General features: G+C 39.6%; 1 protein-coding gene across 4 annotated transcripts in view; it reads right to left on the reverse strand.

The window, feature by feature from the left end:
- RFC1 (replication factor C subunit 1) overlaps window positions 1–16,353 on the reverse strand; it is an 82,704-nt gene that overhangs the window by 4,226 nt on the left and 62,125 nt on the right. For all 4 annotated transcript variants that reach the window (XM_067735763.1, XM_067735762.1, XM_067735764.1 and 1 more), the window contains 7 exons: window positions 16,207–16,298; window positions 15,861–15,998; window positions 5,305–5,400; window positions 5,084–5,182; window positions 3,735–3,889; window positions 3,518–3,635; window positions 1,004–1,149 (listed from right to left, as the gene is read on the reverse strand). In XM_067735763.1, coding sequence (XP_067591864.1) covers window positions 1,004–1,149; window positions 3,518–3,635; window positions 3,735–3,889; window positions 5,084–5,182; window positions 5,305–5,400; window positions 15,861–15,998; window positions 16,207–16,298 — 844 coding nt within the window. The remainder of the gene's footprint in view (window positions 1–1,003; window positions 1,150–3,517; window positions 3,636–3,734; window positions 3,890–5,083; window positions 5,183–5,304; window positions 5,401–15,860; window positions 15,999–16,206; window positions 16,299–16,353) is intronic.

Here is a 16,353-nt window from a genome sequence, read left to right on the forward strand (position 1 = left end):
CATCTTCACATCTCTCTGACTGATGCTGCCGCCTACCTCCACCACTCCTTTTTTTTTTTTTTTTGTAAAAACACTTATGATTACATTGGGCCCATCAGATAATCCAGGGTAATCTTCCCATCTCAAGATGGGAATAAATTTGTGTTGTTTTAAGCCAGTAAGTTTTGGTAATTTGCTATAGCAGCAATAGAAAACTAACATGGGGTGGCAAAAAAATGACCCACACCATAAACTACAAAGAGGGATCATAGTAGGAAGCAGAATTCTACAGGAACAGAAGAAAGGAACATCTCAGTTCAGTTTTAAACAAAAGTTAAGGTTAGACTAATATTAATATTCTTTCCAGGGACTAGAAAGGAAAATAAGATTGCTTAAGTAGTTCTTCATGGTTAAAAATGAATCCCTAAAGTTCACTTAATATTTGTATGCAAGCACATTTCTAAGTTTCTAAACTTTAAAAAAATTTAACCAAATTAAGAATTTTTGAACGTCCTTAAACTTCTCCAAGGACATTGGTTTTCAATCATCTGAGTATCCACCTTCTGTAATACGCTAAACTGTATCCCCCTGTCCCAAATGACTAGGTCAGTTTACTATTAGGATAGGAGGCAAAAACTAGTTCATGTATTTAAATAGTTCCCTTTTTCCTATTAATTTATTTGGAGGCCAATATATTATGTATGCCTACTAGTAATAGGCACAGTCACAATAACAATAAATAATAGCACTACCTCAGATTTATATAGCTTTAAAACTTATCTTAACATTATGGCACATCTACCATCTGGCTTTATTCTCCAAAGTATCCTTTTAAGTAATAAAACGAGTGTCATACCAGTTACAGATAATAAAACTCAGGGCCGTGAACTTATCCATGTTCACTTATCTAGTTAGTAATGAAATCAAAACTAAAACACAAATCTTTGTGACTCATGCTATCCTTATTAAAGGCTAGATATACTACCCTGATAAAATGCCACACATAGAGTAATACCCCGCTTACCTGAGACTCATATGCAATGCTAGGTCCTGAACAATACGATCGTGTTTGCCCATAGATGAGTGCTTCCCCAACCAACTTGGGAAGGTAGGAAACTGGGTCATGTACCCCCTCATTAACTCTCCAGGAAGAACACTGGCATAAATGGCCTGAAAAAATTAATTGCAGTCCACAAGTTAAATTCAGTACTGAGTTAAGTTGCTTCTTTAGCAGCTGTTGGCTTCCAAGCAGTCTCCGGAAAATGCAGTAACATTGCTCCCGGTACCTAATTCCAAGATAGGCCCCTTCCCTCTCTCCCTCATCTGTTGGTATGGGAAACTTCAACTTGAGAAAACAATTAATTGCAGTAAATGCCTTGGTCCAAAACATGTTATGGCCCTCACAGATCATCTAGCCAACACAGACTCCTCAGCCAACTGATCTCAACATACACCAGTTACCTCACAATGCCAGTGTTATACAAAAAAACTGTTTAAGAGGAATATGATTGTCTTCAACATAAGATATCAATAAACCAGGTGGATCAAAGCATGGAAAATCTAATAATTAGAGAATTAAGTAAACTGACACTTGAGAAAAGTTTTTTTTAAAGGTATCCTTGGATATCATCTATATCCAGGGTTTTTACCTTTTTTTATATATAAATTTATTTATTTCTGGCTGTGTTAGGTCTTCGTTGTGGGCTTTCTCTAGTTGCGGTAAGTGTGGGCTACTCTGCAGTGCACGGGCTTCTCATTGCGGCGGCTTCTCTTGTTGTGGAGCATGGGCTCTAGGTGTGCAGGCTTCAGTAGTTGTGGCATGCAGGCTCAGTAATTGTGGCTCATGGGCTCTAGAGCACAGGCTCAGTAGTTGTGGTGAACAGGCTTAGGTGCTCCGTGGCATGTGGTATCTTCCCAGACCAGGGCTCGAACCCGTGTCCCCTGCATTGGCAGGCGGATTCTTAACCACTGCTCCACCAAAGAAGTCCCAGGTTGGAATTATACATAGGTTGGAATTATACATAGATCTTGTGTCCTGCTTTGTTCTAATAATATTCTCTCATAAGTATTTTTTATATTAGATGTTTTTTAAAGGTTGGAATTATACATAGATCTTGTGTCCTGCTTTGTTCTAATAATATTCTCTCATAAGTATTTTTTATATTAGATCATCTTTACAAGTAATTTTAAAGGCTGCATAATGTTCCATCAAGAGGATCTACCATAATTAATCAGACTCCTATTGCTGAACATGGAGATTTTCTCCCATTTCTTGCTATCAAAATTAATGCTTTAGGGCAGGGGTCCCCAATCCCCGAGCCACACACCGGTATCGGTAGGAACCGGGCTGCACAGCAGGAGGTGAGCGGCGGGCAAGCGAGCGAAGCTTCATCTGTATTTACAGCCGCTCCCCATCGCTCGCATTACTGCCTGAGCTCCACCTCCTGTCAGATCAGTGGTGGCTCATAGGAGCGTGAACCCTACTGTGAACTGTGCACGTGAGGGATCTAGGTTACGCGCTCCTTATGAGAATCTAATGCCTGATGATCTGAGGTGGAGCTGAGGCGGTCCCATCACCCCCAGATGGGACTGTCTAGTTGCAGGAAAACAAGCTCAGGGCTCCCACTGATTCTGCATTATGGTGAGTTGTATAATTATTCCATTATATTTTACAATGTAACAATAATAGAAATAAAGTGCACAATAAATGTAATGTGCTTGAATCATCCCAAAACCATCCCCCCGCTACCATCCGTGGAAAAACTGTCTTCCATGAAACTGGTCCCTGGTGCCGAAAAGGTTGGGGACCCCTGCTTTAGGAAGTAGTTTTGCACATTAAGCTGTTCCTGTGTTTAACATTATTTCTTCAGGATAAATTCTCATAGGTATAATTATTAGGTACAAAAAAAAAAATGAACACTTTTAAAACATAAGAGAAAGGAATCTTTAAAAGAAGAGTAGACCTCCAGAAGCCCCTTGCTTGTTAGGTCAATATTACATAAATATGCAAAACTCAAGAATAAATAACCAGTCTTAATTATGAAAGTTTGCAAAACTCTGTTTTGAGTAAAAGATACCAACCTAAATAAAGTACCCAATACAAAGCTGCCTCTGTATCAAGGAAGAATAAAGAAAATCAGAATTCATATATCCGAAAAATGGCTGTGAACCTGCCCTGGTTGCATTTCTTCAGGGATGAGCTACTTAGTAACAATCTGAGATAGCCAAGAATGACAAAAAAAAAATGGATTCTTAAGGTAAAAGAGAGCAAATGAAACTTTTGACTTACATCTTAGTTATGACCAAAATCTGACATTCCTAGTTCCATGTGTCCATTTACATTAAAAACATTGAAAAATAAGAGTAGATTAAGAAATAGATAATAGTGACCACAAGGTACTTTAATCTATAACAGATTATATTTTTTGCCATTAAGAGACGTAATGTTTATCTGGTATTTCAAATAATTACAGGAGCTAAAAGCTATTTTGTTCTAACTAAAGCAGGGTCTGCGCTTTAAGGAAAGCCCTATGCTTACCTGTGTGGGCAGAAGACTCCAGTTTTGCTTATTCCGGATCTGACGGTCCACTAGGTCACCATCAGATATGCTGTCTGCTGCTCTGCTTAAAAGCATCAAGTGCTTTTTCATGTCACCCCTGCAGGAATAAACCAGTCCGAATTACACCACTGTCCACACTCCACACCCCTCCCTCCCAGGTATCTGGCCCTACCCCTCATTAGCTCTGAACACTCACCCTGCGGCTACAGGCTTCACATGTATGTAGTTCTCCTGGACAAAGAGGGGTGCTATTGAATAATCATGAAAAAAGAGATCTAATTTGTCCACAAGTGACATATGAGCAGTCTCCTCTCCAGTTACAAACACTTTCCGGGCAACGTCAAATGGGCCCTAAAAAGAGAGAGGGACATACCTAGTAGAATGACCAATAACCAAAACACTGACAACACCAAATGCTAGCTAAGATGTGGATAAACAGAAACTCTCTTTCACTGCTGGTAGGAGTGCAAGATGGTACAGTCACTTTGGAAGACAGATAGGTAGTTTCTTACAAAACTAAATATATTCTTAACATACCATCCAGCAACTCCGCTCCTTGGTATTTACCCAAGTGAACTGAAAACATATCCACATAAAAAGAAATGACTTACAAAGCCATGAAAAGATATGGGGAAACCTTAAACGTATATTACTAAGTGAAAGAAGTCAATCTGAAAAGATGACATACTATACGACTCCAACTATATGACATTCTGAAAAAGGTGAAACTATGGAGACAGTAAAATGATTAGTGGTTACCAGGGGCTGGGGGAAGGGAGGGATGAACAGGCAAAGCAAAGAGCATTTTTGGGGCAGTGAAAGTATTCTGTATGATACTACAATGGTGGATAAAGGCCACTACATATTTGTCAAAACCCACAGAATGTACACCACCAAGAGCAAACCCTGATGTTAAACTATGGACTGTGGGTGATAATGGTGTGTCAGCGTAGGTCATCAATTGTAACAAATGTGCCGCTCTGGTGGTGGGTGTTGACAGTGGGGGACATTATACAGGGGGACATGCAGGCAATCTCGATTTTGCTGTGAACCTAAAATGGCTCTGAAAATGTTTACTGATTTTTTAAAAAGAGGAAGGGAGGGGAAAAATACTGTTTAGTCATTGCTCTAACTGTAATAATAAATTCTGACTGGTGACTAGGTGAAACAACACAGAGACAATTGATACAGACCTGTAGTTTCAGAGAGGTCATTTAAACTATAAGCCAACTGAAACAAGATTATTCTGACCAGTTCCAAAACCATTCAAAACATGAAATCCATATATAAGGGACTCTAGAAAGGCCATTTCATAACTACTGAGGCATAAAACTTCCCTTTCTCAAAATTTACAATTACATTGACAGTCCAGTAAGGAAAAATTCATTTGAATTAGAAACACTTTTAGCAGCTGTCTATATCTCTTACTATAAATATCCATAGGTTCCACAGGTGGCTCAAGGAACTATAATAACTATTTCAATTAAATTAATACTAACAGGAAAAGAAGTGCTTTGGCACTTAAGAAGTGGAAATTTATTTTACCAATTTGATATCCTTTTTGGCTCTAAGAGAATCAGCCTTAGCCTGGTCATAGGTTAGTGCTTTACTTCGTGCACACCACATACTCAGATTGTGTAAAACCTGAAAGAATCACAAGTAAGACACTGTTAAGACAGGAAAATACTGCCACTCCCCATCCCCAAAACACTGAAGGCATCCATTCAAAATCATCATCAATGTTATATAATATATATCTCATTTACCTGTCTGATATCTTGATTGGCTCCCAAAATTATTTCATTCATAGCTGGAGGGGGGATCTTTAAACCCTCTTTAAATGCAATAGACATCATAGCACCCTGAAATTGACAAAGGGGAATGAATCTTCACTCATTTTTTTTAATTCATATAATCAGATTTTTAAAAAATATTTATCAGGTACTTTTAAAAATTGACCCAGAAAACACGGAAAAAATAAAATGACACTTTCCCAAAGGATATTATAAGTTTCAGTCTCCAGGCTTTGAAGACTGGAGATGTTATGGGGCATTTTTCTACAAAGCTTTCATCTGAAAAGATTTCCGCTTTATGATGAGGTTCTGCCGACACTTCCAATCTTCTAGGAGCTTGTAAAATTGTGGAACTGAAGAGCCGTTGTGGATCTTGGATATTACCTTTCCCAAACCTCATATATCCCAGAAATCATATTTTCACTCACAGAAAGATAGACAAGATGAAAAGGCAGAGGGCTATATACCAGATGAAGGAACAAGATAAAACCCCAGAAAAACAACTAAATGAAGTGGACATAGGCAACCTTCCAGAAAAAGAATTCAGAATAATGATAGTTAAGATGATCCAGGACCCTGGGAAAAGAACAGAGGCAAAGATCGAGAATATGCAAGAAATGTTTAGCAAAGATCTAGAAGAATTAAAGAACAAACAAACAGAGGTGAACAATACAGTAACTGAAATGAAAACTACACTAGAGGGCTTCCCTGGTGGCGCACTGGTTGAGAGTCCACCTGCCGACGCAGGAGACGCGGGTTCGTGCCCCAGTCTGGGAAGATCCCACATGCCGCGGAGCGGCTGGGCCCGTAAGCCATGGCCACTGAGCCTGCGCGTCTGGAGCCTGTGCTCCGCAATGGGAAAGGCCACAACAGTGAGAGGCCCGCGTACCGCAAAAAAACAAAAACCTACACTAGAAGGAATCAATAGCAGAATAACTGAGGCAGAAGAACGGATAAGTGACCTGGAAGACAGAATGGTGGAATTAACTGCTGTGCAACAAAATAAAGACAAAAGAATGAAAAGAAATGAAGACAGCCTAAGAGACCCCTGGGACATTAAATGCAACAACATTCGCATTATATGGGTCCCAGAAGGAGAAGAGAGACAGAAAGGACCAGAGAAAATATTTGAAGAGATTATAGTAGAAAACTTCCCTAACATGGAAAAGGAAATAGACACCCAAGTCCAGGAAGCACAGCAAATACCATACGGGATAAACCCAAAGAAAAACATGCCAAGACACATAGTAATCAAACTGGCAAAAATTAAAGACAAAGAAAAATTATTGAAAGCAGCGAGGGAAAAACAACAACTAACATACAAGGGAACTCCCATAAGGTTAACAGCTGATTTCTCAGCAGAAACTCTACAAGCCAGAAGGGAGTGGCATGATATACTTAAAGTGATAAAAGGGAAGAAACTACAACCAAGATTACTCTACCCAGCAAGGATCTCATTCAGATGGAGAAATCAAAAGCTTTACAGACAAGCAAAACCTAAGAGAATTCAGCACCACCAAACCAGCTCTACAACAAATGCTAAAGGAACTTCTCTAAGTGGGAAACACAAGAGAAGAAAAGGACCTACAAAGACAAACCCAAAACAATTAAGAAAATGGTAATAGGAACATACATGTTGATAATTACCTTAAACGTGAATGGATTAAATGCTCCAACCAAAAGACACATGCTCGCTGAATGGATACAAAAACAAGACCCATATACATGCTGTCTACAAGAGACCCACTTCAGACCTAGGGACACATTCAGACTGAAAGTGAGGGGATGGAAAAAGATAGTCCATGCAAATGAAAATCAAAAGAAAGCTGGAGTAGCAATACTCATAATCAGATAACATAGACTGTAAAATAAAGAACATGACAAGAAACAAATAAGGACACTACATAATGATCAAGGGATCAATCCAAGAAGAAGATATAAAAATTAGAAATATATAAGCAACCAACATAGGAGCACGTCAATACATAAGGCAACTGCTAAGAGCTATAAAAGAGGAAATTGACAGTAACACAATAATACTGGGGGACTTTAACACCTCACTTACACCAATGGACAGATCATCCAAAATGAAAATAAATAAGGAAACAGAAGCTTTAAAAGACACAATAGACCAGATAGATTTAATTGATATTTATAGGACATTCCATGCAAAAACAGCAGACTACACTTTCTTCTCATGCATGGAACATTCTCCAGGCTAGCTGACATCTTGGGTCACAAATCAAGCCTCAGTAAATTTAAGAAAATTGAAATCATATCAAGCATCTTTTCTGACCATAACGCTATGAGATTAATAACCAAGAGATCACTGAAGAAAACAAAGAAGAAATCAAAAAATACCTACAGGGCTTCCCTGGTGGCGCAGTGGTTGAGAGTCCACCTGCCGATGCAGGGGACACGGGTTCGTGCCCTGGTCCAGGAAGATCCCACATGCCGCAGAGCGGCTAGGCCCATAAGCCATGGCCGCTGAGCCAGCATGTCCGGAGCCTGTGCTCCGCAACGAGAGAGGCCACGACAGTGAGAGGCCCACATAACGCAAAAAAAAAAAAAAAAAAATACCTACAGACAAATGACAATGAAAACACGACGATCCAAAACCTATGGGATGCAGCAAAAGCAGTTCTAAGAGGGAAGTTTATAACCATACAAGCCTACCTCAAGAAACAAGAAAAATCTCAAATAAACAATCTAACCTTACACCTCAAGGAACTAGAGAAAGAAGAACAAACGAAACCCAAAGTTACCAGAAGGAAAGAAATCATAAAGATCAGAGCAGAAATAAATGAAACAGAAACAAGGAAAACAATAGCAAAGATCAATAAAACTAAAAGCTGGTTCTTTGAGAAGATAAACAAAATTGATAAACCATTAGCCAGACTCATCAAGAAAAAGAGGGAGAGGACTCAAATCAACAAAATTAGAAATGGACGAGGGGAAGACGGCGGAAGGGTAAGACGCACAGATCACCTTCCTCCCCACAGATACACCAGAAATACATCTACACGTGGAACAACGCCTACAGAACACCTACTGAACGCTGGCAGAAGACCTCAGACCTCCCAAAAGGCAAGAAACTCCCCACGTACCTGGGTAGGGCAAAAGAAAAAAGAATAAACAGAGACAAAAGAATAGGGACGGGACCTGCACCAGTGGGAGGGAGCTGTGAAGGAGGAAAGGTTACCACACACTAGGAAGCCCCTTCGCGGGTGGAGACTGCAGGTGGCGGAGGGGGGGAGCTTCGGAGCCACGGAGGAGAGCACAGCCACAGGGGTGCGGAGGGCAAAGCGGGGAGATTCCCGCACAGAGGATCGGTGCCGACCGGCACTCACCAGCTCGAGAGGCTTGTCTGCTCACCCGCCGGGGCAGGCGGGGCTGGGAGCTGAGGCTCCGGCTTCGGTCGGAGCGCAGAGAGAGGACTGGGGCTGGCGGCGTGAACACAGCCTGCAGGAGGTTAGTGCACCACGGCTAGCCGGGAGGGAGTCCAGGGAAAAGTCTGGACCTGCCAAAGAGGCAAGAGACTTTTTCTTCCCTCTTTGTTTCCTGGTGCGCAAGAAGAGGGGATTAAGAGCGCTGAACGCTGCTTAAAGGAGCTCCAGAGACGGGCGTGAGCCGCGGCTAACAGCGCGGACCCCAGAGATGGGCATGAGACGCTAAGGCTGCTACTGCCGCCACCAAGAAGCCTGTGTGCGAGCACAGGTCACTCTCCACACCTCCCTTCCAGGGAGCCTGTGCAGCCCACCACTGCCAGGGTCCCGGGATCCAGGCACAACTTCCCCGGGAGAACGCAGGGCGCGCCTCAGGCTGGTGCAACATCCTGCTGGCCTCTGCTGACGCAGTCGCGCCCCACATCCGCACCCCTCCCTCCCCCCGGACTGAGTGAGCCAGAGCCCCCGAAGCAGCTGCTCTTTAACCCAGTCCTGTCTGAGCAAAGAACAGACGCCCTCCAGCGACCTACACGCAGAGGCAGGGCCAAATCCAAAGCTGAGCCCCTGGGAGCTGTGAGAACAAAGAAGAGAAAGGGAAATCTCTCCCAGCAGCCTCAGGAGCAGCGGATTAAAGCTCCACAATCAACTTGATGTACCCTGCATCTGTGGAATACATGAATAGAAAACGAATCATCCCAAATTGAGGAGGTGGACTTTGAGGGCAAGGTTTATGATTTTTTCCCCTTTTCTTCTTTTTGTGAGTGTGTATGCTCTGTGTGAGATTTTGTCCGTCTAGCTTTGCTTCCATCATTTGTCCTAGGGTTCTATCCGTCCAGGTTTTGTTGTTGTTTTTTTTCTTAATATTTTTTAATAACTTTATTTTATTTTACTTTATCTTCTTTCTTTCCTTCCTTCCCTCCTTTAGACAATGAATCATCCCAAATTGAGAAGGCTGACTTTGAGAGCAAGATTTATTAATTTTTCCCCTTTTCCTCTTTTTGTGAGTGTGTATGTGTATGCTTCTGTGTGAGATTTTTGTCTGTATAGCTTTGCTTCCACCATTTGTCCTACGGTTCTATCCATCCAGTTTTTTTTTTTTTAATTTTTTTCTTAATAATTATTTTTTTAATAACTTTACTATATTTTATCTTACTTTATTTTATTTTACCTTACCTTCTTTCTTTCTTTCTTTTTTGCTTCCTTCCTTCCTCCCTCCCTCCCTTTCTTTCCTTCTTTCTTTCTCTTTCTTTCTTTCTTTCTTTTCCTTTCTTTCTTTCTTTTCTTTTCCTTTCTTTCTTTCTCTCTTTGTTTTTGTATCTTTCTTTCTACTTTTCCTCCCTTTTATTCTAGGCCGTGTTGATGAAAGGCTCTTGGTGCTGCAGCCAGGAGTCAGTGCTGTGCCTCTGAGGTGGGAGAGCCAACTTCAGGACACCGGTCCACAAGAGGCCTCCCAGCTGCACATAATATCAAACGGCGAAAATCTCCCAGAGATCTCCATCTCAACGCCAGCACCCAGCTTCACTCAACCACCAGCAAGCTACAATGCTGGACACCCTATGCCAAACAACTAGCAAGACAGGAACACAACCCCACCCATTAGCAGAGAGGCTGCCTAAAATCATAATAAGTCCACAGACACCCCAAAACACACCACCAGACGTGGACCTGCCCACCGAAAGACAAGATCCAGCCTCATCCACCAGAACACAGGCAATAGTCCCCTCCACCAGGAAGCCTTCACAGCCCACTGAACCAACCTCAGCCACTGGGGACAGACACCAAAAACAACGGGAACTACGAACCTGCAGCCTGCAAAAAGGAGACCCCCAAACACAGTAAGATAAGCAAAATGAGAAGACAGAAAAACACACAGCAGATGAAGGAGCAAGATAAAAACCCACCAGACCTAACAAATGAAGAGGAAATAGGCAGTCTACCTGAAAAAGAATTCACAATAATGATAGTAAAGATGATCCAAAATCTTGGAAATAGACAAAATGCAAGAAACATTTAACAAGGACCTAGAAGAACTAAAGATGAAACAAACAATGATGAACAACACAATAAATGAAATTAAAAATACTCTAGATGGGACCAACAGCAGAATAACTGAGGCAGAAGAACGGATAAGTGACCTAGAAGATAAAATAGTGGAAATAACTAATGCAGAGCAGAATAAAGAAAAAAGAATGAAAAGAACTGAGGACAGTCTCAGAGACCTCTGGGACAACATTAAACGCACCAACATTCGAATTATAGGGATTCCAGAAGAAGAAGAGAAAAAGAAAGGGACTGAAAATATTTCAAGAGATTATAGTTGAAAACTTCCCTAATATGGGAAAGGAAATAGTTAATCAAGCCCAGGAAGCACAGAGCGTCCCATACAGGATAAATCCAAGGAGAAATATGCCAAGACACATATTAATCAAACTGTCAAAAATTAAATACAAAGAAAACATATTAAAAGCAGCAAGGGTAAAACAACAAATAACACACAAGGAATCCCCATGAGGTTAACAGCTGATCTTTCAGCAGAAACTCTGCAAGCCAGAAGGGACTGGCAGGACATATTTAAAGTGATGAAGGAGAAAAACCTGCAACCAAGATTACTCTACCCAGCAAGGATCTCATTCAGATTTGATGGAGAAATCAAAACCTTTACAGACAAGCAAAAGCTGAGAGTTCTGCACCACCAAACCAGCTTTACAACAAATGCTAAAGGAACTTCTTTAGGCAAGAAACACAAGAGAAGGAAAAGACCTACATTAACGAACCCAAAACAATTAAGAAAATGGGAATAAGAACATACATATCGATAATTACCTTAAATGTAAATGGACTAAATCCTCCCACCAAAAGACACAGATTGGCTGAATGGATACAAAAACAAGACCCATATATATGCTGTCTACAAGAGACCCACTTCAGACCTAGAGACACATACAGACTGAAAGTAAGGGGATGGAAAAAGATATTTCATGCAAATGGAAACCAAATGAAAGCTGGAGTAGCAACTCTCATATCAGACAAAATAACTTTAAAATAAAGACTATATTAGAAGAGACAAAGAAGGACACTACATAATGATCAAGGGATCGATCCAAGAAGAAGATATAACAATTGTAAATATTTATGCACCCAACATAGGAGCACCTCAATACATAAGGCAAATACTAACAGCTATAAAAGGGGAAATCGATAGTAACACATTCATAGAAGGGGACTTTAACACCCCACTTCCACCAATGGACAGATCATCCAAAATGAAAATAAATAAGGAAACACAAGCTTTAAATGATACATTAAACAAGATGGACTTAATTGATATTTATAGGACTTTCCATCCAAAAACAACAGAACACACATTTTTCTCAAGTGCTCATGGAACATTCTCCAGGATAGATCATATCTTGGGTCACAAATCAAGCCTTGGTAAATTTAAGAAAATTGAAATTGTATCAAGTATCTTTTCCGACCACAACGCTATGAGACTAGATATCAATTACAGGAAAAGATCTGTAAAAAATACAAATACGTGGAGACTAAACAATACACTACTTAATAATGAAGTGATCACTGAAGAAATCAAAGAGGAAATCAAAAAATACCTAAAACAACTGACAATGGAGACACGACGATCCAAAACCTATGGGATGCAGCAAAAGCAGTTCTAAGGGGGAAGTTTATAGCAATACAATCCTACCTTAAGAAACAGGAAATATCTCGAATAAACAACCTAACCTTGCACCTAAAGCAATTAGAGAAAGAAGAACAAAAAAACCCCAAAGTTAGCAGAAGGAAAGAAATCATAAAAATCAAATCAGAAATAAATGAAAAAGAAATGAAGGAAACAGTAGCAAAGATCAATAAAACTAAAAGCTGGTTCTTTGAGACGATAAACAAAATTGATAAACCATTAGCCAGACTCATCAAGAAAAAAAGGGGGAAGACTGAAATCAATAGAATTAGAAATGAAAAAGGAGAAGTAACAACTGACACTGCAGAAATACAAAAGATCATGAGAGATTACTACAAGCAACTCTATGCCAATAAAATGGACAACCTGGAAGAAATGGACAAATTCTTAGAAAGGTATAACCTTCCAAGACTGAACCAGGAAGAAATAGAAAATATGAACAGACCAATCACAAGTAATGAAATTGAAACTGTGATTAAAAATCTTCCGACAAACAGAAGTCCAGGACCAGATGGCTTCACAGGTGAATTCTTTCAAACATTTAGAGAAGAGCTAACACCCATCCTTCTTAAACTCTTCCAAAAAACTGCAGATGAAGGAACACTCCCAAACTCATTCTATGAGGCCACCATCACCCTGATACCAAAACCAGACAAAGATACTACAAAAAAAGAAAATTACAGACCAATATCACTAGTGAATATAGATGCAAAAATGCTCAACAAAATACTAGCAAACAGAATACAACAACACATTAAAAGGATCATACACCATGATTAAGTGGGATTTATCCCAGGGATGCAAGCATTCTTCAATATACACAAATCAATCAGTGTGATACACCATATTAACCAACTGGAGAATAAAAACCATATGATCATCTGAATAGATGCAGAAAAAGCTTTTGACAAAATTCAACACCCATTTATGATAAAAACTCTCCAGAAAGTGGGCATAGAGGGAACCTACCTCAACATAATAAAGGCCATATACAACAAACCCACAGCAAACATTATTCTCAATGGTGAAAAACTGAAAGCATTTCCTCTAAGATCAGGAACGAGACAAGGATGTCCACTCTCACCACTATTATTCAACATAGTTTTGGAAGTCCTAGCCACGGCAATCAGAAAAGAAAAAGAAAAAAAAGGAATACACATTGGAAAAGAAGTAGTAAAACTGTCACTGTTTGCAGATGACATGATACTATACATAGAGAATCCTAAAGATGCCACCAGAAAATTACTAGAGCTAATCAATGAATTTGGTAAAGCTGCAGGATACAAAATTAATGCACAGAAATCTCTTGCGTTCCTATACACTAATGATGAAAAATCTGAAAGAGAAATTATGGAAACACTCCCATTTACCACTGCAACAAAAAGAATAAAATACCTAGGAATAAACCTACCTAGGGAGACAAAAGACCTGTATGCAGAAAACTATAAGACACTGATGAAAGAAATTAAAGATGATACCAACAGATGGAAAGATATACCATGTTCTTGGATTGGAAGAATCAATATTGTGAAAATGACTATACTACCCAAAGCAATCTACAGATTCAATGCAATCCCTATCAAATTACCAATGGCATTTTTTACGGAACTAGAACAAATCATCTTAAAATTTGTATAGAGACACAAAAGACCCCAAATAGCCAAAGCAGTCTTGAGAGAAAAAAACGGAGCTGGAGGGATCAGACTCCCTGACTTCAGACTATACTACAAAGCTACAGTAATCACAACAATATGGCACTGGCACAAAAACAGAAACACAGATCAATGGAACAAGATAGAAAGCCCAGAGATAAACCCACGCACCTATGGTCAACTAATCTATGACAAAGGAGGCAAAGATATACAATGGAAAAAAGACAGTCTCTTCAATAAGTGGTGCTGGGAAAACTGGACAGCTACATGTAAAAGAATGAAATTAGAACACTCTCTAACACCATACACAAAAATAAACTCAAAATGGATTCGAGACCTAAATGTAAGACCAGACACTATAAAACTTTTAGAGGAAAACATAGGAAGAACACTCTCTAACATAAATCACAGCAAGATCTTTTTTGATCCACCTCCTAGAGTAATGGAAATAAAAACAAAAATAAACAAATGGGACCTAATGAAACTTAAAAGCGTTTGCACAGCAAAGGAAACCATAAACAAGACGAAGAGACAACCCTCAGAATGGGAGAAAATATTTGCAAATGAATCAACAGACAAAGGATTAATCTCCAAAATATATAAACAGCTCATGCAGCTCAATATTAAAGAAACAAACAACCCAATCCAAAAATGGGCAGAAGACCTAAAAAGACATTTCTCCAAAGAAGACATACAGATGGCCAAGAAGCACATGAAAAGCTGCTCAACATCACTAATTATTAGAGAAATGCAAATCAAAACTACAATGAGGTATTACCTCACAACAGTTAGAATGGGCATCATCAGAAAATCTACAAAGAACAAATGCCGGAGAGGGTGTGCAGAAAAGGGAACCCTCTTGCACTGTTGGTGGGAATGTAAATTGATACAGCCACTATGGAGAACAGTATGGAGGTTCCTAAAAAACTAAAAATAGAATTACCATATGATCCAGCAATCCCACTACTGGGCATATACCCAGAGAAAACCATAATTCATAAGGACACATGCACCCCAATGTTCACTGCAGCACTATTTACAATAGCCAGGTCATGGAAGCAACCTAAATGCCCATCGACAGACGAATGGATAAACAAGCTGTGGTACGTATGTACAATGGAATATTACTCAGCCCTAAAAAGGAACGAAACTGAGTCATTTGTTGAGACGTGGATGGATCTAGAGACTGTCATACAAAGTGAAGTAAGTCAGAAAGAGAAAAACAAATATTGTATATTAACGCACGTATGTGGAACCTAGAAAAATGGTACAGATGAACCAGTTTGCAGGGCAGAAGTTGAGACACAGATGTAGAGGACAAACGTATGGATACCAAGGGGGGAAAACCGCAGTGGGGTGGGGATGGTGGTGTGCTGATTTGGGCGATTGGAATTGACATGTATACACTCATGTATATAAAATTGATGACTAATAAGAACCTGCAGTATAAAAAAACAAACAAAAAAGAAATCATATTTTCTCTGTGTATATGCTGTGATAAAGCTCAGAACTTAAAGCACTGGTTCAAAAGTTACGTTTATGTTAAAACTGTAATAGCTATAGTTCCTCCCCAAATTGTACTCATTTATACATCTGTCATTAACATATGAAAATACCCTTTCCCATACCCTAGACAACACAATATATTGCCAAGATTTAGAAATGAAAAAAAAAAAAATTGACCCAAAAATATATAGGACAGTGTGATGGAGAAAAATATTCCAATTATCATACCTTAATTTGTTCAACCCGAGGTCTTTGAAAACGAAGATCAAAACAGTAATGAACCAAAGATCGAATCTTGGGATGATTTCTATCATTGCACATACAAATAATGGGAATTTTTGTATGTTTTATCAGGCCAATTAATTCCTGAAAGGAAAATTTGCAACATAAAAACAATTTATAAAAGAACAACAGAATACCACACAACGTATGTATTTTAGGTTTTAAAACCTCCTCAGCAACATGCCTGAATTGCCGTAAATATCACAGCATGATAATTAGTTCTTTAAATATATATTTTTTTAAAAAAATAAAAATCAACAGTGAAACTTCAAAACTACGGTGATTTCATTACCTGAATTCCTCCCCTGTCCTCATTGCCGGCCATGCCATCTACTTCATCCATGATGAGAGCATGTTTCGTGCCTACTGAATGGGCTGCTCCACCTGCCCCACGTTGAGAAGCAATGGGACGGGACACAAACAAAATCACAATTGTTCA

This window comes from Pseudorca crassidens, chromosome 4 (genome assembly GCF_039906515.1).
Source record: "Pseudorca crassidens isolate mPseCra1 chromosome 4, mPseCra1.hap1, whole genome shotgun sequence".
In the NCBI taxonomy this organism is placed as follows: Eukaryota; Metazoa; Chordata; class Mammalia; order Artiodactyla; family Delphinidae; genus Pseudorca; species Pseudorca crassidens.